Below are 25,242 nucleotides of genomic sequence, written 5' to 3' on the forward strand. Positions count from 1 at the left end.
TTCTACATCAGAGTACCAAGTAATGACAGGACTAAAACAAACGAGTGGATTTTTCAATTACATTCTCTGGGTCTAACATTTCCCATCTTATCTTTGCATTCTATCCTCTCAACTTCCTCGTTCTCAATATCTGATCACTATCGGGCAGCTTCAGAAGAAGCAAACATACAAACTTATTTCGGGAAGTTACTTTAGAAAGCAAAGTATAGGGCTGGGTGCGGTGGCTCACGACTGTAATCTCGGCACTTTGGGGAGGCCAAGGTTGGGTGAATCGTGAGGTCAGGAGTTGGAGACCAGCCTGGCCAACATGGGTAAAACACCATCTCAACTAAAATATGAAAATTAGCTGTGTGTAGTGGTGAGCAGCTGTAATCCCAGCAACTCGGGAGGCTGAGGCAGGAGAGTCAGTTGAACCCAGGAGGCGGAGGTTGCAGTGAGCCAAGATTGTGTCACTGCACTCCAGTCTGAGCAACAGAGTGAGACTCCATCTTAAAAAAGCAAAACAAAAAAAAGCAAAGTATAACTCTACCACAATGCCGGAAGCTTTCAGGGAAACCTAGGAAGCCTATTGAAGATCACTATGAACCACCACTAGCAATGCCTCTAAACTTAAAACCAATGCAGATACTGTGTGTATTTTAGCAAGGAGGGAGAGATGGGAAGGGATGACATATTGAACACAATACCTGGGAACATGTCATAAGAGAAAATAGTTTGCAAACTAATCGATTGAATATTGTATAATCCTTAAAGAATGGTACAAGAAGATTAAAATATATTTTAATATTTAAAACTTTAAAATTCTTCCTTACAAAAATTTTGTTAAATCTACATACTATATTCCTCAAGTAATACATGTGGATAATTTTAAAATGGTAAAAACATACCATATTGGGATTAATGCTTAATTTTTCTGGCTCTTGGGAAATACCTGGTTGAAACCTGGATAACTTCTGTCTAGATAAAGCACTCGGGGAAATTTGTGGCTTCATTGGATCAATTACTCCACTAAAGTGTCATTTTAATATTGTTATTTTCATAAACATACACTAATTATAGAAAATCTTCAAACTGAAGATAAATATAAAATCACCTACAATTTTAAAATATTTTGGCACCTCTTTATGTACCCTTAAAGCATACACAGTATATGTACTTAAGTATGTACATTTAATCATAAAATTTCTATTAGTATACTACAGTGGCTGTTTTAAACCCCTTTTTAATATGAATTATTTTGAAACAATTTATTCTGCACATGACAAATTTGTTTATAAGTTATGTACTAAAATTTAACCAGTTCTGTATAGTTGAATATTTAGTTTCTTCTGAAATATTTGCTATTTTAAAATGCTTATGAATGTCTTAGTAGCTTTCCCCAATATTTCTATAACTATTTTAAATAATACATTTTAGAAAAGGAATTTGCTGAAAAAAATGAAATTAAGATATTTGATATGTTTTATAAAGTTGCTTTTCAGAAAAATGGTACAAAATTTACCCAAGAACAGCTTACAGGAGTCTCCTGACGCTCACCAACAGTAGATATCAACATTGAAAACACAGTGATTTGTCAATTTGATTAGTGAAAGATATCCATTACCCAGTTTCCAGTGTTTCCTAACTCCTCTGGCCCAATTTACTCAGTACAATAAATCACATAGGTTGAGTTAGAAAAGTGCCTTAGGATCAGACATGGAGGGCTTTGGATGTCAGAGACAAGATACAATTGATAAGATATATGATAAGATTTTATTCTGTGGGACAGTGGTTCTCAAGGAAATGCTATTACATGTCTAGGGAATATCTAGGAAATTTGGGCAAATGCTTTGGATTTTCGTGATCTTAGGGGGTTGCTACTGGCATTTAGTAGGTGGAGACCAGAGGTGTCAGCTGCCCTGCACTGTGTAGAGTAATCTTGAGTGACATTGAACTGTCCCATGTTTTACACAACTTTTCAAATGTCTAGTAGAAATGCATGAGGTCAGAAGCCTGATTATAATTATTCAAGCACAGAACCTAACTGTTTTACGTACCAATGACAAATATTTTGTGGCCATTTTAAATAAAGTTTTCTACCATGTAAAGCAAGGGAAAAATGATTTCTGCAGAGTATTCGCAAAAGTTGTTCATCATTTTTGAAAAGTTATATCACTAATACCATACTGTTGCTGTTATTTTCATCACCATCACCTACTTATAATGTGCATTCATAAATAGCCTACATTCATTGTGTTTCTAGGAGTATATGTAAGAATCTTATCACTTCCTCGTGTCTTCCAGTACTGTCATGCTTAAGCATTTATATAATAAAATTTTTATTATAAACTTTCACATTGTATTATAAAGTCTTATGTTGCCCTTTACAAAACTGCCTATAGGGAGGTCATGTATTCCATTGGTTTCATCTTAGAAGAGTAAAGGGTATATTCTCCTAAATATTGTATTTTACTATAAATAGTGGTCATTGACTCTGACAGGGTTGAGACCTGTTGCTATATGGGACTAGGGGACGGGAAGCAAGTCAGACTTCCAGCCAGAAGAGTGACATGATGAAGCAGAGATGGAGGTAAAGAGGGGCTGACAGTAAAAAAAAAAAAAAAAAAAAAAAAAAACTGGAAAAAAACTGGAAAAGGAGATGGCAGGAGGCAAAGAGACCAGAAAATGAGACAAATACAATCTAAGGAAGTAATGAAGACGTAAGATATCATTGAGTGAGTCAGAAAAAGAGGAGCATCTTATGGAGGGCATCTTGAAGAGAAGTCATTGGAACTCAGTGATCCAGTATCACAGTGTCATTGTATTGTTAGCCCACAGACTAAATTGTGTTCTCAAATAGTCTCACGTTTGTGCACATACTTGCAAGCACACATGTACACTTATACCCTCTAACTCTCCAGGTTCATTACCAAATAATCCCTCTCCCCTTCTGCCGCCAAATGGAAGATTTTATCACACCAGTGATTCTGAAATCTGACGGCTCAGCCTGACATGAGTCTGCATCAGAGGGGCAAAGCCTCATTTGTGATTCTCTATTCAAGATAAACCCTAAAATAAATTTCAAGTGTGCTTTAAGTGCACTACAGGTTGTAAATCATACACTTGCATTCTCATTCTACAGTAAGCATAAAACCACATAAACAATATGTATGTATATATATACATATATACACATATGTCTCCCTTCCCCCTTGCCAAATTCATGCAGACACCTCGACTTGCAGGAGGAGAATGATAGGGAAATTAAGAAACTCAGGATCACTGATAATTTGTCTGCAGCAGGCATTTTTTTTCTATTCAGTAGCAACTATAACAAATGAAGCTGTTACTAGATCAGGCAATGGTTGTAAATGGCAGAAAAGCATTTCCAAAATTAAGGGATGGAGAGTCCAAGATGGACAGTAAAGAAAATAAACTGGCTATTTACCGTATGATCCACTTTGGCAAATATTGGGGATAAAAGAGAATGTCCCAATTCCTGTTCAATTTCCAATTAAGATAAAAAGTGCATTACACGCTGGGTGCGGTAGCTTACGCCTGTAATCCCAGCACTTTGGGAGGCTGAGGCGGGTGGATTACCTGAGGGTCAAAGCCTGGCCAATATGGTGAAACCTCATCTTGACAAAAATACAAAAACTTGGCTAGGCATGGTGGTGGGTGCCTGTGATCCCAGCTACTCGGGAGACTCAGGTGGGAATCACTTGAACCTGGGAGGTGGAGGTTGCAGTGAGCAGAGATCGTGCCATTGCACCCCAGCCTGGGTGACATAGCAAGACTCCATCTTGGGAAAAATGCATTATATTCTGTATTCATACTCAATTTCAATTTTTTAAAAAATTGAAAGTAAACCAAGAGTAAAAAGTCCCCAAACATGAGTATCTAGTTATTCTAATTCCTATCAGTCCAACAGTACTGAGTTAGTGAAACACAAATATCATATTCTTCATGGGTTTTCTTAATGAAAAAACAATTTCTAGCTTAGTGAGAACAAGGGTGACCATATCTTAACTTGTAATTTCTTTCCCTACCCTACCAAAAAATGTCAGCCACATTCCATCAAAGTGAAAAAATGTTCCTTTAAATTCCCACATTGTCCAGTTCCTGTTTCTCTTTATGAGTTACTTAACATCTGATATGTATTAAGCACGTTGCTATTTTGCATGTGACAAAAATTTAAGACAAATGCCAAGGTCTATGCTAACTGCCTGAAATAGGTAAGGGCACAGATAACACCATCTCTCCCCATCTTTGCTACCTGATAATGTTTGATAAGAGGTAGAAGACTTCTGTATTGGTCATCTATTATGTTACAGGTTAGGAGGTTTGAACCATGAATAAACAGAAAATGATCTGAAGCTAAAAGGACATGCTGCCAAGTGAGGCAATCAGTGACCATGACTTAAAGGCTCTGCCCTCTTCCTTCTAATTAGACTGGGGCAAACATCCCAAGCTCTTTGCCATGGGAGACAAGGCTCCATGACCCTCCCTCTGCCTGTTACTCTTCTCACCTCCCATCACTGCTTCTTTGCACCCCTATGGTCGTGGAACCACATTCTCCTCTTGAGCCTGAGTCCTCATGCTGTGATTCTTCCTGGAATCTACTTTACAATTGTCCCCTGACTGGCATCTGCTTATTGTTCAAAACTCAGCTCTAGTATCACATTGGGGTAGATGCCCTCTCTACTTTCACTGGCACAGTTAATCTCCATTCAGGCACTTCTTGGTTACTTCGTGATTGTCTCTTTACTCGTTGTCTCTGGGAATATTGAGTTTCTCAAGGGCGGAGACTCATCCTTTTGATGTTTGTATTTCCAGTGCATAGTACAGTGGACATCAGCAAATGTTTGTCGCTTATCTGAGCACGGAGTTTTTTGTTGTTTTGTCTTCTAAAGTCTATGGACCACAAAAATTGCTTAAAAAAAAATCCTTTTCCCCTGAGGGTAAGGAGGGGTTTGCAAGTCAGAGCTTTTACTAACCAGGGTCATAAAGTCAGCTGTGCTGACTTGATCTCACTCAAGAGGGTAGGGATTGCCTGATTTTGATGGTGCTAGCCCGTGAGAATTTGCACTCCACATGTCAAGACCACATAATCCCCAGTGGAACTTCCATGGGTTCACTTTCAATATGCATTATGTTCATACATCTGGAAAGTGGGATCAAATAGTGTTACTCGCGAGACTCCATAGTTCTTGGAAATCTGAATTAGAGGCAGGATTATAACTGGCAAGGCCATGCTAGGCGGGGAGTAGATGAGACACAAGCAGTCCCTAGAGCCTGGGGCCTCTTCTTACACTGTATGATCAGCCCCGACAGCTGTGTGTGAAGACACTTCCAAGCACATTTTGTTCGATATTCAACTGAAACCCATTGCTAGCATCTGTCTTCTCTTCTATGTAATCCCCTTGGGTGTAAGACATAGGGCCTTTGTTGAAGACAGAAGGTCTCACGCTCACAAAAAGTATCAGATTTAGACTTTTAACATTATTTCCAAGTAAGGTGATACAACAGCCCAGATGCAGTAGCAGAGTTGAAATAAGTAGTCATTCATCACACAACTCTAACCTTGTGTCCCATGACCAGATGGTACTTCCTGAAGTACACTGTGAGCCAGAACTTCTAACAAATTCCATAATTATCTTACAAACAACCAATTGTTTTGAGTGTGTGTGTCAACCATGTTAATTTGTTAAATGTAAACAACGTCTACAACTGTTTGGCCTGTCATTACTTTTTAACGAACTAGAAGACACTTCTCTAGATGAGGGCCTAGCAAGCACAGAATTATTTATAGGATCAACGGATAATGTGTACTGAATCAACTTCATCAAAAGAAAATACCATTTACTTATTACTTACCAAATTAAGTTTTGCCCAGAACTCAGGCCCTTCTTCCATCTCTCTGAGGCTCGGTGGAATGTACCAAAAGCAAATATTGGCATATTCAGGCTGAGAATTAGAAAAAATTTAAAATTGTTATCCTAAGATTTATCTTAGATTGCAATTAAACAAAGACTTTGAAAACTTAGTTTCTTTGAGTTACCATGTGTATAAAACTTCAACATATCACAATCTTAGAGTAACAATCCCTTCTGCCTTCTGATAACATCCTATTTAAAAATTTCTTCTCCATAGTGTGCACCTAGCGGGCTCTTTCATCTTAATGTGAAAAGAGCAGGAAAAATAAGTTTGAAGCTGACTCAACCCAGGTTTGATTGTCAGTGCCTGCTTACATGTATGCTCAGAGATGCCCTGGATCCTTTCTCTCCAACACTGATCCTTAAGTTATTTGCTATATCATCAGAGGCTTCCAATAATTATTTTTCTTAAGGCAGCCAAAGTTGGCCCCTACACCTGACAAATGCAAAAGCTTTGATTACCTGTGAGTTAATAGCACACTATGCTTGGACTTCACTAACCAGCACTACCATGATTCTAGCCAATACTGCTTTTGAAAAAAGAGCATCACCTTGACTCCCGGCTCTCAAATATCAGTAAAAGTGTGAATAAGCTAGGAGACCTATTCAAAATGTAGATTCTGAGTTCCTATGTTCAAAATGTCCAGTGTCTGAGTCCATCCCAGAAAAGGCTAAAGAATTGGCAGTTTATGAAGCATGTCAAGTGATTCTGAAGTGGGCAGTGTATGTTCTATGAGAAACTCTCATCTACGCTAAGTAACCATAACCCAGTCATCTTCCCTGCTGGTCTGTTTTTCTATCAGACATGATTTGCTGAAATGTGGGACTGTATTCTAACAGGCTTTAGCCCAGCCTTTGTCATGCAGACAAGGCTTTGTCCTCACTGGACGAAAACATAGGAAGTGCCACGACCAAAAGACTTGTACTCAAGACGAGGAAATTTGGGACATTATGTTGGGGGTTCACAAATTAGACATACAGAATTGTATTCAGGAAAGATTGAGTCATACACATCTTCCTCATTGTCAGTTTCACACTGACAATATTTGAACTGATTTTCATTTTCTGCCATAAACAGTTTTGTAATAACCAATGTTATAACAGTTCTCTAACCATCAGAATTATGCTCTAGTATATAAAGTTTCAAAGCATTTCATAAAGAAGACCTATCATCTCATATCTCAAACTCAAGACTAGTGAGAGAGAAAATATATATGTAATATAAATATATAATGTATGTATTATATATATAATGTTTTGAGTTTAGTGGATTTTAAATCATAAGTGAATGCCCAGAAACATTCCCAGTTCAACAAGGTAAGTTCTTGATCTTATCCTTTCATTTCTGAAATTGTTAATATTCTTATTGGACTTGACAAGAGAAGAGCTATAAGTCTTCAAAATAGAGTTAAAAGTGAAACACTGTAATTCAACTCAATTTTTGCAAACATTTATGAGACTACAATCATTCTTACAAATTACACAATTTATACGTGGATTTCTGATGTTTTGAAAGTAATGGCAAAAACTGCAATTACTTTTGCAGCACTGTCACTAGATTGTGTTATGTCAGTTATCGATTTATTGCCTTAGCTACAAATCTACCCTTTTTGAGGGTCCTAAAATAATGTAGGTGGACTCTGCAGATATTTCTCCCTTGACATCTGGTCCAATCTTAGACTTTGTCAGCAGAGGGTGCTGGAGAGACACTGGAGAAGGAAGGACGAATGCCTTTCTGGTGTGCTCACTTCATGGGTCTCCTACAGAATCTGTGGTTCTTTTCAGCAGCACTGGTAACCAGAAACCAGAGCACATCCCCACCCATCGACCTCAGCAGCTTCCCCCAGTACACCCCTTTCAGGTGGCATCAGGTAGCATCACAGCTGACAGGCAGCAAGTGAAGGGCCCATAAATGGCTTTTCCTGGCATACTCCCCTTAGGTGGTTTCATGAGATGCCAGCTAGGCACCTTGCCTTGGATGACTTCTTTGGCACTCCTGGGTAGCTCGCAGTGATTTCCAAGTTGTGGCATGGCCCCTGTGGATGGCTTTCCTCAGCTCAGCAATCCAGACTAGATTTCTAGTGAGTACCACCAATGTAACACCTCAGTAAATTTGTTATCCCATGAGCCAAGGTCATACTATCTCTGAAGAGGTCTAGACCTCAGTCCTGCGAAGGGATGGCCTTTCTCTTGGGTGCTCTATCTCAGTTCCAGGAGTGGTGGCTGCTCTCTATATCTGCTACTCCTGTTCATTTTTAGGTTTTTCATTCTCTTATGAAGCAATCCTGCATTACTCCAATCCCTTGTTAATAATTCTTGGTACTACATTTCCCACTTTACCATGGAGTTCTTGTCTTCTGAATGGACTCTAATATGTGTCACCAAATTTGTTATTCCCTTTCATTTGCATAGGAACATTACAAAACAGTTTACTATGTTTTATCTGCTGTTATAGGTTCTATATTTTACAAGGTAGGACTTAGATCTTTTACATTTTTTAGCAAGTTTGTTTAGCGATAGATCTGATTCCTTTTGCCCAAACACTTTTAGAATGGAATGGCTTCAGTGCTTACAACATTTGAAAGCTTATTAAGTCCTTCTGACAGTTCATTTCATTGGAAGACATTTGCTGCTTCATTTGGAGTATCTTTGCTTTGGTAATTTCCCAAATTATTGAGTTGAAAACATACCTTTGAATTTCTGCAAAATATGAGTTTTCCTGTCTCTGCCTACCTGTAGCTTGTATTTTACATAATTTTAAGAGACTTCAAGGCACTGAGTATTTTCAGAGTAAAAACATTTATACACCACTTCATTCTAATTGCTTACATATATGAAAGTCTGACTTCTTGGGTGTCCTGAGAACACATTTAGACTATGTTCTAAAATCCACAAAAGTAAGAAGGTATTACAGGAGTCCACGTGAACCCTAGTGAAGGGTACAAAAACTCCGTAGCAGCAAGTGCATTATCATAATCTTTAAAAATTCACAACAAAAGAGTAACGTGCCATTAAAGAAGAGTTTGAATACATTTTATACTGGTTTTCAAACAAAAAATATATAAAGTTCTTTATCAATTTCAGGAAGAATTATCAAATTTTGAGACCATTTGGGAAAGAAATTAGTGGTCACTAAGAGGTAGCAGCAGCTCACATTCTGAGTCATATCAAAAGAAATTAATCTCCTTCGCTTATAATGTCATTAGATCAGAATAATAAAAACAAAGCTAGCACTGTTTTTTTTAATAAATATATATGCAGAATCCAGCACACAGATTCAGACAATCATGCAAATATAGACTGAAGGAACAGCTGGAATGGTGAATTTTAATTGACTTCAAGCTTATTAGGTGTTAAGGCTTTTTGTGCTATCCAATGCTGCCTTTGAAATTTTTCAGTAGTCTAATCTTAAGTTTTGGAGTTGGAAGGATGTGGCTTTGAATTTCAACTTCATCAGATCTTTGCTGGAATGAGTATCAAACTTTCTCAGTTTCTGCTTCCTAAACTGTAAAATGTAGATGATGATGTCTGCTCCACAGGGTTGGCTTGATGATGAAAGAAAAAATGTGTTTTCAAAATTTAGTGCCATATCTGGCACACAGCAAGCACTGTAGTCAGTGACTATTATTTGGGGCCATAATGGTAAAAAGAGATGTCTTTTAAAGTGAATGAGTAGCTCCATTAAAATGTGTACTAGTGAGGTACATCACTATGTTAACTTCTTGCTAATATATTTGAAGGGAAACATTAATGTCCAACAAGGGATAACCAAGCTGTCCAACTTAATAAGCAAAACTTTCTGTGTTATAGATATTGACTAGGCATCGGGACAAGAAAATGACTAACACTTTCTGAACTTGGAATGAATAGAGAACAGAGTGTACTAAAGAGAGGTGAAGCTAGAATTGAAGATGGGAGTTATGTCATGAAGGACTTCTTATATGACATGCTTGGAAGCTTGGGCTTGATTCTAGAGGAAGATGGAGTCACTGGAGAGTTTCACTACTCTAGGAAATAGATCTCATTTTCAAAAAGCTGCTCTAGCAGCAGTGTGGAGGTTAGGCTGGAGGGATCTGAGACTGGAAGGTGGGACACAAGTTAGGAGATAGTACCAACCTGAAGAGTGATGTAGATCTTGAACTAAGGCAGTGGTTTTGGGAGTGGAGAAGACTAAGCATTCAAGATGTATTTAGCGGGGCGGAAAAGGAGATAGTAAGAACAACATCAAGACTTTTGCTTGGGTGGATCATAGCTCTAATGACCAAAAGAAGAAAGTAGAATTTTGGTAAGGAAAATACTACACTTAAGCTTTAGAAATGTTGAATTTGAGGTGTCTGTGGCATCTAGGTGAAAATTTCAGGATATATTCATATACAAAGGCCTAGAGTTTAGGAGCTAAGTTGAGGATGAGGAGATATAAAGAGATAACAAAGTTGTGGATGTGAAGAAATTTCAGGGAGACTGTGTGGCCAAAGATGAGAGTGTAGAAGAATATTTAAGGAGGTGCACTGATGAAAAGACCCTTAATGTGGAGACTGAAAAGAACAAGTCACATGGAATGAGAGACTGGGAAAGGAAATCAAAGAAACTAAGACAGGGGAGACTATCCAAGAGATGGAGTAAATGGATAACATGATGCTACAGAATTTCAGCGAGATGAAGATTAAAATATGCATTGGATTTAGCAATTAGGTAGTTGTAATCTAATAAAACTAACAAGATAACAATGTAAGAAAAATCACAATTGCTTGATACATATTAGTAGGTTCACTATTAGAACATGAATAATTAGAGCTATCTGGAAGAGGAATGAACTAGTGAATTCTCTGCAAATAGGAAGTATTCAATCGGAGGTTGACCACTTGTTAACAGATACTGTTAAGATAGCTTTCCTGCATTGTGCAGGAAGTTGACTATATGTCCTCGAAGATCTTCTGTAGCTCAAAGTTGATGAAACATTAATAACTCCATTAATAACTCCTCCTAGTGTAGACCTTGAGAAAAGAAAAAAAATTAAATAATTAGGACTCTCCCAAGAGATAAAAATAAAATATGTGAATGATAGTATAAGAATGAATATACCTCTAGGAAACGTCTATTAGATCTTAGATCCAACACAGAAAAGAGATGATTTTCAGAGGCCTATGAATAATTCAGAATTCACTTGAAATAACTTTCAATCATCTTCAGGAAATGTATTTTTGTTCTTTTCAGGGAAAAAAAAATTCATCTACAATTTCCAATGTTCCACTTAACTTTCTCCTTGCTGTTAGACAACAGTGACACATGTACTCTCTCTCAAATACATGTACATATACATATAGAAACATATATGCATATATAAGCAAAAAGACTATCAACTTAATACTTATATGTGACATTCAAGGTCTAATTCTGCTTTATTTCTTGGGTGTAATGAAAAGTGGCAAATGCAGATCACATACAAAAATTCTTACAGCAGGAATTCTGGAAAACCATTTAGAAAATCACCTTCACTGCTTGTAGGCCAGCTGCCTCCCACAGATGAAAAATCCAGGGGCAGAAGGCTGACTAATAATTAAATCCTACCTTAGCTTTCATGGCAAGGACTTGAGTGTTTGCAATTTCCTAATGATAATGGTAAGTGGTTCCTCTTTTCTAAACCTTTAGGAAGAATATATAAACAACTTTTTCATCGGCCCATCTTTATTCTCACTTTCAGCTCTATCAAAAAACTGTACAGTTCTAATGTGTACAGGACTTTTCATAAGCGCTATAGCTCCCATCACCAGAGAAAATAACTCAAATTTGAGAAAATAGGAAACTCAGACCTGAGAAAATATAAAGTAATCAAACTCAATTCAAGTAAAATAACTGCTTTTTCTCCCATACATGCTTAGGTATGCACCTCTAAAAACTATAGACATTTTCTTACATAGTTATAATGCCACTATGCTTCACAAAATTGACAATTCCTTGACACCATCTAATCTCTCCAATTGTTAGAAGAATTACTTTTTACAGTTGGCTTGTTCAAACTGGGATTTCAACAAGGTCTATATGCTTTATTTGGTTGTTATGCCTCTTTCGTCTCTTTGAACCTAAAGAGATTATCACTACTTCCTCCTTTTTTTCCTCACGTCACTAGCCTATTGAAGAAACCAGGTTGTCTGTTCTGTAGAAGTTTTAAATTTGTTGTCTTTCTAGTACTACCAGAAAGTTGTTTAACTATTAATTATTTTGGAGTGCATGCAAGATCTTCCATATCTCTAGCTTTCTGAAACTTTGGAAGCTTAGAACTTTCTAATCTGGTGCTTCCTTTGTAGATAGTAGTGGAATCCATGGTCTAGATTCTCTGGAAAGTATTTCCCAAACTTCCCTGAGGACTATTGTCATATTTCACTTTGGCTACTAAAAGTTTCCAAGTTTGTCTTCCTTATTTTTATCTTGTCCTCTCTTCAATATTGCTTTTTCAACATTCCTCTCTTCTCATGACATCAAGCATAATCTTTTAAAATGCAAGTCAAACCCCTGTCTTCTTAAGACATCTCCAGTGACTACATTTGGAATACAGGCGAAAGGCCTTACCTTGACCTACCTAACCACCACCTGATCTGGTCTCTACCCACTTCTCCAATTCCATCACCTGCTGCACACTCCCCTTCATTCAATACAACTTTTTTTGGCTGCTCAAAGATAGAACTCTCTTCAGCTTTAAGCCTTGCAGTTGTTTACCAATTCTGCTAGAATGTCTTTCCCGCAAATATCTGCATGGCTTGCTGTTTATCTTTATTCAGGTCTCAGCTCAAAGATAACCTTAAAATCCCCTACCTAGATTACCCAAACCAAATAAGCCATCCCCATTTCAGCATTTTACCCTCTTCCCCCCAATACAATATCTATAACCTTGTCTAATTATATACTAGATTATCTCATGAACATGTTTTATTGTTTTAAGACTCTTACTACCTGATTTCGCTATTAATTAATTTGCTTATTTAGTGCGTTTCACTTTCCAGTCAAATGTAAGCATCATGAAATCGGGGACCCTTTGTTTTCTATCTCCTGTGCCTAGAACCATCCCTGACACATAGTAAATTGTTCAATGCATCTTATTGAATAAATACCAAAAAAACAGCTAGCTTTTTCTTTTTACTTTACTTTTTTTTTTTTTTTCTTCTTTGAGACAGAGTTTCACTCTTGTTGCTCAGGCTGGAGTGCAGTGGCGCGATCTTAGCTCACTGCAACCTCCACCTCCCAGCTTTTAGCAATTCTCCTGCCTCAGCCTCCCAAGTAGCTGGGATTACAAGCATGAGCCACCATGCCTGACTAACTTTTGTATTTTTAGTAGAGACAGGGTTTTGCTATGTTAGGCTGGTCTCGACCTCCTGACCTTGTGATCTGCCTGCTTTGGCCTCACAAAGTGCTGGGATCATAGGCATGAGCCACCAATGCCCAGCCAGCTAGATTTCTTATATACAGCACAGGCTCCAAGACTAGAATCTCTAGGTTATATTTTTACATTGTTAAAAACTGCTATAATACATATACTATAACAAAATCTAAGATAACCTTGCAATTTATATTTCTTAACCAGAATTACACATTTATTTTAAATTTTATAAACATGTTTTAGAAAAAAATATATTCTCTACCTTTGTAACCACCTCATTTCTTACACATAGCAAACAATACAACATCAACAAAATGACTTGTCCCATTGCTCCAAAATGAATATGCTCCCATTATTTTATAAAGAGTAAACTGTATGTAGTATTGTACGTTCACTTAATTGATTTTCACATGCAGGCACCACTACATCACAGATGAATATTTGCAGTACAATCATGCAATTTATATATCAAGATACAGGTTATAATTTATTCAATATTATCCTTGGTAATTGAGCATTTTAATTTTCAATACTTAAAGGCAAGTATATTCTGTGAATCCAACAAAGGAAAAGTACTCACTAATAGAGTAAATTAACATAATAGACTCTACGAATTAAACTAATGACTTGTTTTTAAGTCTGCAACACAAAAACCAATGAAATATATAACAGATTAGAAAATTACCACCTTCATCACTGTTAAATGACAAAATCACAAGCACAATTATGCAATCACTTACTTCCAGCAGTAACTTGAATCCTTCTCTTTTCTTGATTTCGTCTACTAGGTACCTAAAATTAAAAGTCACAATGTTTATAATCTACCATGTAAAAATGTCATGAACATGAATGATGTATCAAAACTGATTCAGAGACAGGGCTTGGAGATAAGATACAGATAAAGGTCAAGGTATAGGCAGAGCTATGGATAGATAAATACTCCAGACCTACTGTTATTTCCTTGACCTGAGTAAAAAGATGCATCTTTTTGATAATGAGATCTATCTCACATGTTAGCATCAAGCTTTAACCCTGGTGTGAAAAGCTAGATAAAGCAGGTTGGATATGTATCTCTGAACATGTGGGTCTTTCATATCCTAAATCGGGGATTTAACATAGGCACTTACATTAAATAGCTGGCTTGGAGGAAAGAGGTTTTTTTGGTGTGTAATCCTGCTTGTAAGTTCATTTAAAATCAAGGAAGATCAACATAATCTTAGTCCAGCACAGAGGGAAGGAGGACTGATAATCAGTATCATATTAAAAGTAGGCTGATTATCCTTAGCAAACTAACACAGGAACAGAAAACCAGACGCTACATGTTCTCGCTTATAAGTGGGAGCTGAACAATGAGAACACATGGACACAGGGAGGGGAGTAACATAACTAGGGCCTGTCAGGGGAGGATGAGGGGAGAATATTAGGGAAAAGAGCTAATGCATGTGGGGCTTAATACCTAGGTGGTGAGTTGATAAGTGCCGCAAACTGTGTGGTTCACGTTTATCTAGGTAACCTGCACACGTACCCCAAAACTTAAGAAAAACCTGAATATGAAGGGGAAAAAAGTGGGCTGTAGCCATTGATAGAGTATCTATAAAGTCATTTTAGATGTTGGGGGAAAGAGAATTATCACACCTAAGTAAAGGGCATGGATGAAATATGGAATATGAGTGAGAAAAGACTAAAATAGCATTGAGAACATGGTACTCTATATAATAACATTGACTCCTCTCTTTTAGGCTTGGCTTTTGTCTATACCAAAAGAAAAGTCTGAAATGGCCTTGAAAACTAGCGGTTCATGAGCCTTTAAATGTTCACAACACTTGACCCAGTATTTCAAATATAGGAATCAAATCTAAGGAAATAATAGAGACACTGACGGAAATGTTTGTCAGAGCATTTATTGTGATTTAAAAAAAAAATCACACCGAACATAAGGAATGCCTTTGAAAACTAGCTCCCAGTAATGGAATTATGATCTTATGATCGTGTCACTAAATCATAAATATTCAACAAATATTTAAAGACACAACGATGCTCCTCTTGGGCCTCAAGTCTCTTACCTGTAAAACTGGACTAATACAATCTTTTCCAATTTGAAATGGTTTTTGTAAAAATTAAAATCATAAACATGAAAAAATGCAGACTAAAACGGGAAAGAAGGGACTATTACATCATTTTAGGAAGGCCATTCTATAATGTGAATATGGAATGCAGTAGTTTTAAGATGAAGTTCCTTTTCCAAATGTATACAGCTTTTATATTAGGTTAAATATTGATGTTTGCATATAGATACTATCATCTTTGAAATAGACAATATCTTAAGTTGTCAATATGGGAATAGTAATATGGGAATCTTTGAGCAATAATGTTAGCATACACACGGGCACACATGCTCACAAAGTACTAGATGTTCTATGTACGCCATTCTCTGAACACTTTTTCAGAAGACGTATGTAGCTATAAAGTTTTTAAACCTTTTATCACACTGACTAGCTTTCATAAAAAGCAATTTCATTGCTCAATACATACCAGAAAAGGTATTCAAAATCAGTAATAATCAAAGAAGTACAAATTAAAACAATAATACAGGCATCCCTTGGGGGTATTGTAGGTTTGGTTCCAGAACACTACAATAAAGTGAATGCTGCAGGAAAGGGTCACAACTTTGGAGGTTCCTCAGTGTATATAAAGGTTACATTTACAGTATACTGGAGTCAGAGTGTACAATGGCATTATGTCTAAAACACAATGCACATGTTATGATTAAAAATACCTTATTGCTAAAAAGTGATAAGGATTATCTGAGACTTCAGTGAGTTGTAATCTTTTTGCTCCTGGAGGGTCTTGCCTTGATGTTGATGGTTGCTGACTGATCAAAGGGCTGAAGGTTGGGGGTGACTGTGACAATTTCTTACAATAAGACAACAATGAAGTTTGCCACACTGCCTGACTCTTCTTTCACAAAAGATTTCTCTGTAGTAGGCAATGCTGTTTGAACACATCTTACCCACAACAGAACTTCTTTCAAAATTGAAGTCGGCCCTTTCAAACCTTGCTGCTGCTTTGCCAACTAAGTTTATGTAATATTCTATATCCTTTGTTATCCTTTCAACAAGATTCACAACATGATCACTGAGTAGATTTCTTCTCACAAAACCACTTTCTTTGCTCATCCATAGGAAGAGGCTCCTCATCCATTGAAGTTTTATCATGAGACTGCAGCAATTCAGTCACATCTTCAAGCTTCACTTGTAATTCTAGTTCTCTTGCTGTTTTCACATCTTTAGTGACTTCCTTCCCTGAAGTCTTACACCCCTAAAGGTCAACCACGAGAGTCTGAATTAACTTCTTCCATATCCCCATTATTAGTATTTTGACCTCCTCCTATAAGTCATCAGTGTTTTTAATGGTATATAAAAGAGTAAACCCGTAACATTTTCAATTCACTTTGCCCAGATCCATCAGAGGAATCACTTATATATTTTGTAAGGCTATAGCTGTGATATTTCTTAAATAAGACTTGAAAGTCTAATCCTTGATCCATGAGCTGTAAAATGAATGTTGTGTTAGCAAGCATGGAAATATTAATCTCCTTGTACATCTCCATCAGAGCTCTTGGGTGACTAGGTGCATTGTCAATGAGCAGTAATATTTTGAAAAGAATCTTTTTCTGAGCAGTAAGTCTCATGTCTCAACAGTGGGCTTCAAATATTCAGTAAACCATGCTATACAGAGATATGTTGTCACAGGCTTTGTTGTTCCATTTACGGAGTACAGGCAGAGTAAGTTTAGCACAAATCTGAAGTCTTCGAATTTTCAGAATGGTAAATGAGCATTGACTTCAACCTAGTCACCAGCTGCATTAGCTCCTAAAAATAGATTCAGCCTGTCTTTGAAGCTTTGAAGACGGGCATTGACTTCCCTCTGGTCATGAAACTTCTAGGTGGCAGCTTATTCCAATATAAGACTGATTTGCCTACATTGAAAGCCTGTTTAATGTAGCCACATTCTTCAATGATCTTAGCTAGATCTTCGGGATAACTTGCTGCAGTTTCTCCATCATTTGCCGCTTCACTTTGCACTTTTATGTTACGGAGACGGCTTCTGTGCTCAAACCTCATGAACCAACCTCTGCTAGCTTCTAACTTTCCTTCTGCATCTTCCCCACCCCTCTCAGCCTTCGCAGAATTGGAGAAAGTTAGAGTGTGGCTCTGAATTAGGCTTTGGCTTAAGGCAATGTCATGCCTGGTTTGATCTATTCAGAACTCTAAAACCTTTGTATCGGCAAATAAGGTTGTTTTGCTTTCTTATTCATGTATTCACTGAAGTAGAACGTCTAATTTCCTTCCAGAACTTTTCCTTTGCTTTCATAAATTGGCTATTTGGCACAAGGGGCCTAACTTTGTCTGTCTTGGCTTTTGGCATGCCATCCTCACTAAGCCTAACCATTTCTAGCTTATTTGTGACAGACGTGTGACTCTTCATTTGAGCACTCAGAGGCCATTGTAGCATTATTTGTTGGCCTAATTTTGATATTGTTGTCTAAGGAAATTGGAAAGCCTGAAGAGAAGGAGAGAGATGGGGGGAATGGCCAGTTGGACAGCAGTCAGAACACACACAATATTAAGTTTTCTAGCTTCTATGGGTGCATTCTATGGGGAGTCCCAGAACAATTACAACAGTAACATAAAAGAGAACTGATGACTCAAACATTTTTATTATGAGAATTACCAAAACCTAACGGAGACATGAAGTGAGCACATGCTGTTGGGAAGATGGCACTGATGGACTTGCTCAATGCAGGATTACCACAAACCCTCAATTTGTAAAGCAAAACCCCCCAAAACACAATATCTGGAAAATAAGGTTAAGCACATGAAATGAAGGATTCCTGTATTAACCATATTTCCCAATGATACCGGAAACTTTAGAGTGACAACTTCCAGTGGTGGTGAGAATATGAAAGAAAGCTGCTACAAACCTTTTAATAATACTCATATCTTCTTATCAAGCAAACCAGTTTGGAAATGCTGGTCTACCAAGAAAAAAGTTATCAATATCAAGGATAGATGGTACATATAAATATGTGCACATATATGCTGTTATATCTAAATCTCTGTACTGTGGGTGTATAAGTATATTCCATACAAAATAACTAGAAACAAGATTAATATTCAGAAATTAATAGTGAATTAAAACGTACTATAGCAACATAATGTAATATGCAGCTATTAAAATGAATTATCTACTTAAAGCACAGGATGATCAGGATAAATTAGTAAAAGATAAAAGGTTCTGAGAAATGGGGATGATTTGATTCAACTTTTAAACATTTTTTAAAAATCTTTATCCACATGTATATACAAACAAAATATGGAAGGATATGTCATAAATTTAGTTTACCTGAGGGAGGGGAAAGAAGATGCAATGGGGTGGGGGGTTTTCCATTCCCTTTTATATCTTTTCAAAGTTTCATACATGTGGTTACTTGTATAGTTTTTGAAAAGAACTTAAAGAAAAAATATAAAACAAATAGACATATATACTTCCTACCTATGGGAGAAAAGCTTTGTGAACCATCCTTTTTCTCACCTTTTCAGGCACAAATGTACTGGCAATCTGTTAACTCAAAAGCTTATGCTATGATTTCATCCTGAACTGAGGCTATGAAGAAAGCTTTCTCCAGAAATCTTGGGAATAACTTTATAAGATTCTAATTGTGCAGCTAAATAACTTTGAACCTAGGCAAATTCCTAAGTCTTCCTGAGCCTGCCTCCATTTCCTCGTGCACGTAAAGACATGCAACAAAATTGGTAAAATCCTTCCCTAACAAGTTATGGCTACACAAAACTTACATGTATTAACCATAGTATCATTTTAAAATGCTTCTGTCAAACTGGCTAAAGGTGCTCCTGGGAGAAAGGCATCCTAAAACAGAGCTGAATTATTTCGGTTAAAACTCTTTTTGCTAACCGTGTAGATCTGGGCTTTGCATTGGGGATAATGTGCCTATAGCAGTCACTCTCAGAGCCTGTAAAGCCCAGTGATATGGTTTGGCTGTGCCCTCACCCAAATGTCATCTTGAATTGTAGCTCCCATAATCCCCATGGGTCATGGGAGGGACCTGGTAGGAGGTAACTGAATTATAGGGGTGGGTTTTCTCATGCTGTTTTCATGACAGTGAATAAGTCTCTTACCTGCTGCCATGTAAGACGTGCCTTTTCTCCTTCACCTTCCACCATGATTGTGAGGCCTCCCCAGCCACGTGGAACTGTGAGCCCATTAACCTCTTGTTCTTTATAAATTGCCTAGTCTCAGGTGTGTCTTTATTAGCAGCATGAGAATGGACTGATACACCCAGTGTAACACTCCAGCTGAGTTGAAAATAGAGGTGATTTGGGGCAAGAGGAGATGCAGCTATTACTATGATAACAAAAGTCTTACACCAGAGTTTTCAAACTATGCTCCATGGTATACCATCTTAATAGGTTTTCCACATAAAAAGTCCTACTATCAAATATGTTTGAACACTGCTAGGCATATCAGTTAGATTGATTTTTGTCTACACTTAGAAGTACACTTGGCAAGGCATGGTGGCTTATACCTATAATCCTAGCACTTCGGGAGGCTGAGGTGGGCAGATTGAGTCCAGGAGTTCAAGACCAGCCTGGGCAACATGGTGAAACCCCATCTCTACAAAGAATACAAAAATTAGCCGGGTGTGGAGGTGTACATCTGTGGTCCCAGCTATGCAGGAGGCTGAGGTGGGAGGATCAGTTGAGCCCTGGGAGGTGGAGGTTGCAGTGAGCCATAATTGGACCACTGCACTCCAGTCTAGGTGACAGAATAAGCCCTTCTCGAACAAAAAAGTATACTTGGCTTAATTCATAAGGCCATTTGTCAAGCTGGTTGGATTGTTCAATAATATCAGGAACCACTTATTTACTATAATTTCAGCTAGCCATGTTCAGTGTTAGGGAGGTTTTCTCTCATGTTCACAAGACAGCTGCTATAACTCCATATGTCCTATCCTTATACAGCAGTGTCCCAAGAGTGGAGGGGGCTATAGCAAAAGCACTTAAGTTCTCTCTATTTAGGTAAGAATATTTTCCACAGAAGTTTTCACAGTATCTTACACAGTGACATCTTCACCATATCTTGTTGATTGAGCCACATATCCTCCCCTAAACTAATAGTTGGGGAAGGTGGTTTGCTAAACCAAGTTCCCAGCTTGAACACTGCTATGTGAACAAAATCAAGTTTCTACAGGCAAGACAGAATGGTCCTTGGTGAGCAATCAACAGGGTCTGCATATTTATTAAAGTTAAAAATGCTTCTATAAAATCAATATTGTGAAAATGGTCATACTGCCCAAGGTAATGTATAGATTTGATGCCATCCCCATCAAGCTACCAATGACTTTCTTCACAGAATTGGTAAAAACTACTTTAAAGTTCATATGGAACTGAAAAAGAGCCTGCATTGCGAAGACGATCCTAAGCCAAAAGAACAAAGCTGGAGGCATCATGGTACCTGACTTCAAACTATACTACAAGGCTACAGTAACCAAAACAGCATGGTACTGGTACCAAAACAGAGATATAAACTAATGGAACAGAACAGAGCCCTCGGAAATAATACCACACATTTACAACCATCTGATCTTTGACAAACCTGACAAAACAAGAAATGGGGAAAGGATTCCCTATTTAATAAATGGTGCTGGGAAAACTGGCTAACCATAGGTAGAAAGCTGAAACTGGATCCCTTCCTTATAGCTTATACAAAACTTAATTCAAGATAGATGCAAGCCTTAAATATTAGACCCTAAAACCATAAAACCCTAGAAGAAAACCTAGGCAATACCATTCAGGCATAGGCATGGCAAGGGGCTTCATGACTAAAACACCAAAAGCAATGGCAACAAAACCAAAAAATTGACGAATGGGATCTAATTAAAGAGCTTCTGCACAGCAAAAAGAAAATACCATCAGAGTGAACAGGCAACCTAATAGAATGGGAGAAAATTTTTCAATCTACCCATGCTGACAAAGGGCTAATATCCGGAATCTACAAAGAACTTAAACAAAATTTCAAGAAAATAATCCCCATCAAAAGTGGCAAAAGGATTGAACCAGACACTTCAAAGGAGACATTTATCCAGCCAACAGACACAAATGAAAAAAATGCTCATACATCACTGGTCATCAGATAAATGCAAATCAAAACACAACGAGAACCATCTCTCACACACTTAGAACTGGCAATCATATAAAAAGTCAGGAAACAACAGGTCTGGAGAGATGTGGAGAAATAGGAACACTTTTACACTGCCTGGTGGGACCTATAAACTAGATTCAGCCAATTGTGGAAACAGTGTGGTGACCTCAAGGATCTGAACTAGAAATATCATTTGACCCGCCATCCCATTACTGGGCATATACCCGGATAGGATTATAAATCATGCTGCTATAAAGACCAATGCACATGAAGTTTATTGTGGCACTATTCACAGATAGCAAAGACTTGAACCACCCAAAACGTCCACCAATGATAAGACTGGATTAAGAAAATGTGGCAAATATAACCATGGGAATACTATGAGCCCATAAAAAAGTATAGTTCATGCCCATTGTAGGGCATGGATGAAGCTGGAAACATCATTCTGAGCAAACTATCGCAAGGAACAGAAAACCAAACACTGCATGTTTCACGTCATAGGGGAATTGAATAATGAGAACACTTGGACACAGGGTGGGGACACGCACCACACACCTGGGCCTGTCGTGGGATTGGGGGAAGGGGTGGGAGGGAGGGGGGGGGGGAGGGATAGCATTAGGGATAATCTAAATGTAAATGAGACGAGTTAATGATGCAGCACACCAACATGGCACATGTGTACATATGTAACAAACCTGCACGTTATGCACATGACCTAGAACATTAAAGTATAATTTTTAAAAAAATGCTTCTATATTACAGGCCCTCTCAAAGTTTTAAATGTCCTAATGAGTACTTAAAATTTCTAAGAGAGGAATAATATAGCAGTTAGCATCTCCCAAACTTATTTAACCATGGAACCATTTTTTTAGAGATCATCTATTAAGATCTCTTCGAAGTCTACTGGCCACAGCATACTTTCATAAATGCTGGTTTAGAAGTGTTTCTACTAAAAAGTACCCTATCCTCTTCTTAAATAAATGCTAAAATGAAATGAGTTGTTGGGAGGAAAGCCAAAATGTTGAAGTCACCTCTGCCTGTTTCTAGGGACGATTTATTCCTCACAACTCTTGTTTTCAATATATGAAAACAACCTAAAGACAAAATACATTTAATAAACTAATCTTATATGGTGGAAGCCAAAAAACAAGGTATGTTCAGTTTGGGGACATAATACCGAAACCATAAACTACTATCAAAAGGCATTCAAGTGAGTGGACTCAAAAAGCAATAATAACTTCATAAAACTTTGTCCCTTCCACTAACCTTGGCATAGAAGAGAGAAAAAATATATATATTAGCAAGAGGTTTCACCAATCCTACTGTGTGTGGTAATAACATATTAATATTCTGGCTTGATCTTGGCATATGCATTAATGATAAACTTGCTACAAAACAATTTTCCTCTACTTTACAACTATGCTTCTAACATTAGAGAATCTCAGTTCTCAGATTGGTTATATAAGTCCCCACTTTTGTTTTATTTCTCTTGTCCTTTTGCAAGACATTCTTTTCTCTCTGAAAATAGCCTTTCCAGTCCCTTTCTTTAGCAGCCACTTAGCGCCTCCCTGGACCACTTTGGACCAAGTTTCTCTCCTAGTCTCATCTTCTCATTTGAAATTTCTTCTGATGCACTGAGTCTCCCAGAACTCCTGAAATTTTTCCATCTGCTTTCCGTATGCTCTGCATGTATCAGCACATATCACATGGCTTGTGGAATTCATCACAGACACCCACGTGCTCTATTCTACTGTAATTGTAACTTTTAAAAAGATCACCAATATAAAGATTAAAAATAAAAACAGACTGTTCCCTAGTTTTCTAGACTCTGTACCTCCCATCACCTAGAGAAATACACTGGCACAAAAGCATCATTGTGTAACTGCTCACCTTTTCCATACTGATAACGATAAACCCCTCGGTATCCATGCAAGTCTATGGAATGATTTCCATCTGAGAGATTGCAGAGATTGTGTGTCAAGGGAATAGATAAATGATACTCTGGAGACCAAACAAAGTAGCAGAGTGGGAGTTCCTGAGCTGTTTGTTGTTGTTGAAAAGACTTACAGACATGACTCTTCTAGGCCTGCTTGAAAAATTATCCTTTAGTGGATATCCATTTAACCTGAATGCCATCACAAAGGCCTAGAAGGTGCCCTCAGCAACAGGTAAGCTTGTAGAGTAAAACATTTTTTACTTTCCTAGGCAGATATCAGAAATATACAGTCACTGGTTTTGTGCCATAGTGGTGGTTTTAAACCTGAGCCCCCTGAGTTTCAATCATGCTCAATAATCACATGTTGCTTTAGGCTCTCAGGGTCGCTGATTTTCAAACCAAAGAACAAAAGCATTTTAGCCATTAATATTTTCTGGGAGAAACGTTCTCTCTTCAATTGGGTTGACACGGTCAAATGGAAATTAGGAAAAGCCTTAGAGGTCTCCTAGGCACTAATTTTTTCCTTCTTGTTAAATTTCTGACAACCCATGAAATTGGAATCATTGTCCTTTTGAAAGTGTCTGCTCTTACTTTCCCAAGTGAAGACAAAGAAGTCTATCTTATCAGTGCAAGTGATCACTGGCCTATCAAAATATCGTACTTAAATCTTAGTCAATATAAAAACTTCAAAGTTAAGCTCCATTTAGATTCAGGAATATAGAAACATTAATCTATGGAATTCAAAGGAAAAGAGTTGCACAGCTTTTCCAGTATTTTAGAGACCTGACCTAGGGCCTAGGGAAGTGGATATTTTAGCTATAAGAGCCTGCCAATAAGGTGCTTCTCAAATACTAACACAATCATCACATGCAGCTTTACTTTGCTAGAGTTATCTACTGAAAGAAGTTATACCTCTTGGAAACAAAACAATGTTACTGTGACTTAGAAATTATTCCAGGTGGAGCCTTCCAACCATAGGTGAAATGCTTTTGATTTGGTAAACTCTGAAGCAAGTTGCCCAGGCATCAGTGAGCTTCATGGGAAATATCTTGACCCTGTGACTTTTTGAATTGATTATGCTACTTCACATTATGCACGTGGTTAGAAGACTGGAAGAGTTAAGATTATGGCTCACAGAACCAGTGGTGTTCTAGAGATAGTTTGTAGCGGTTAGGAGTCCACTGTTAAATATTCAGGAAAGTCATAAACTACAACCATTGGTATCTTGCAATTTGCTATGACAGAAATATTTACACCATGGAAATTGGAAGACACAAATGGCGCTTTCTTTTCCTTCTGAGAGCCAATTTACGGCCACACCACTGCATATAGGCTTAAGCGCAAACATAAGAGACCCTAGAATTGAGAAAATATTCTGTCTTTCCTAAAAAGCAGAACTTCAAATGAATCAGTAATTTGAAAAGAAATCATGAAAATAAAGCCCTTCTGTTGCTAATTTACTACAAATCTTACTCTAGAGAAATTCTCTCCAAGTTTATAATTTCACATTCATACCAAATTACATGCTTCAAAGTACTCTGCCCTTTTCCTTGGCATTGGAGACAGACTTTTGCCCACCCCAGGAATAGACTGTTGGATATCAAGACTGTGGGAAGTTAAGGCCAAAAAAAACTATTGTAAGTAACAGCAGGAAACAGGAGGGATTATTTTTCAAATATTTAAATATAGGTCACAGAGTCTGCAGCAATGCTCACTAAAATGTTAATTCAATTCAACTTGACAAACATTTACAAACAATAAGTGTTTGTTGAATTGAAATGTTAACATTTATCCTC

General features: G+C 37.5%; 1 protein-coding gene across 1 annotated transcript in view; it reads right to left on the reverse strand.

Moving 5' to 3' along the window:
- GADL1 (GAD like acidic amino acid decarboxylase 1) overlaps nt 1-25,242 on the reverse strand; it is a 167,566-nt gene that overhangs the window by 45,606 nt on the left and 96,718 nt on the right. Inside the window, exons 13-14 of the mRNA XM_017854110.1 lie at nt 14,028-14,079; nt 5,857-5,946 (exon numbers count right to left, since the gene is read on the reverse strand). Coding sequence (XP_017709599.1) covers nt 5,857-5,946; nt 14,028-14,079 — 142 coding nt within the window. The remainder of the gene's footprint in view (nt 1-5,856; nt 5,947-14,027; nt 14,080-25,242) is intronic.

This window comes from Rhinopithecus bieti, unplaced genomic scaffold (genome assembly GCF_001698545.2).
Source record: "Rhinopithecus bieti isolate Rb0 unplaced genomic scaffold, ASM169854v2 scaffold_37987, whole genome shotgun sequence".
NCBI classification, from domain to species: Eukaryota; Metazoa; Chordata; class Mammalia; order Primates; family Cercopithecidae; genus Rhinopithecus; species Rhinopithecus bieti.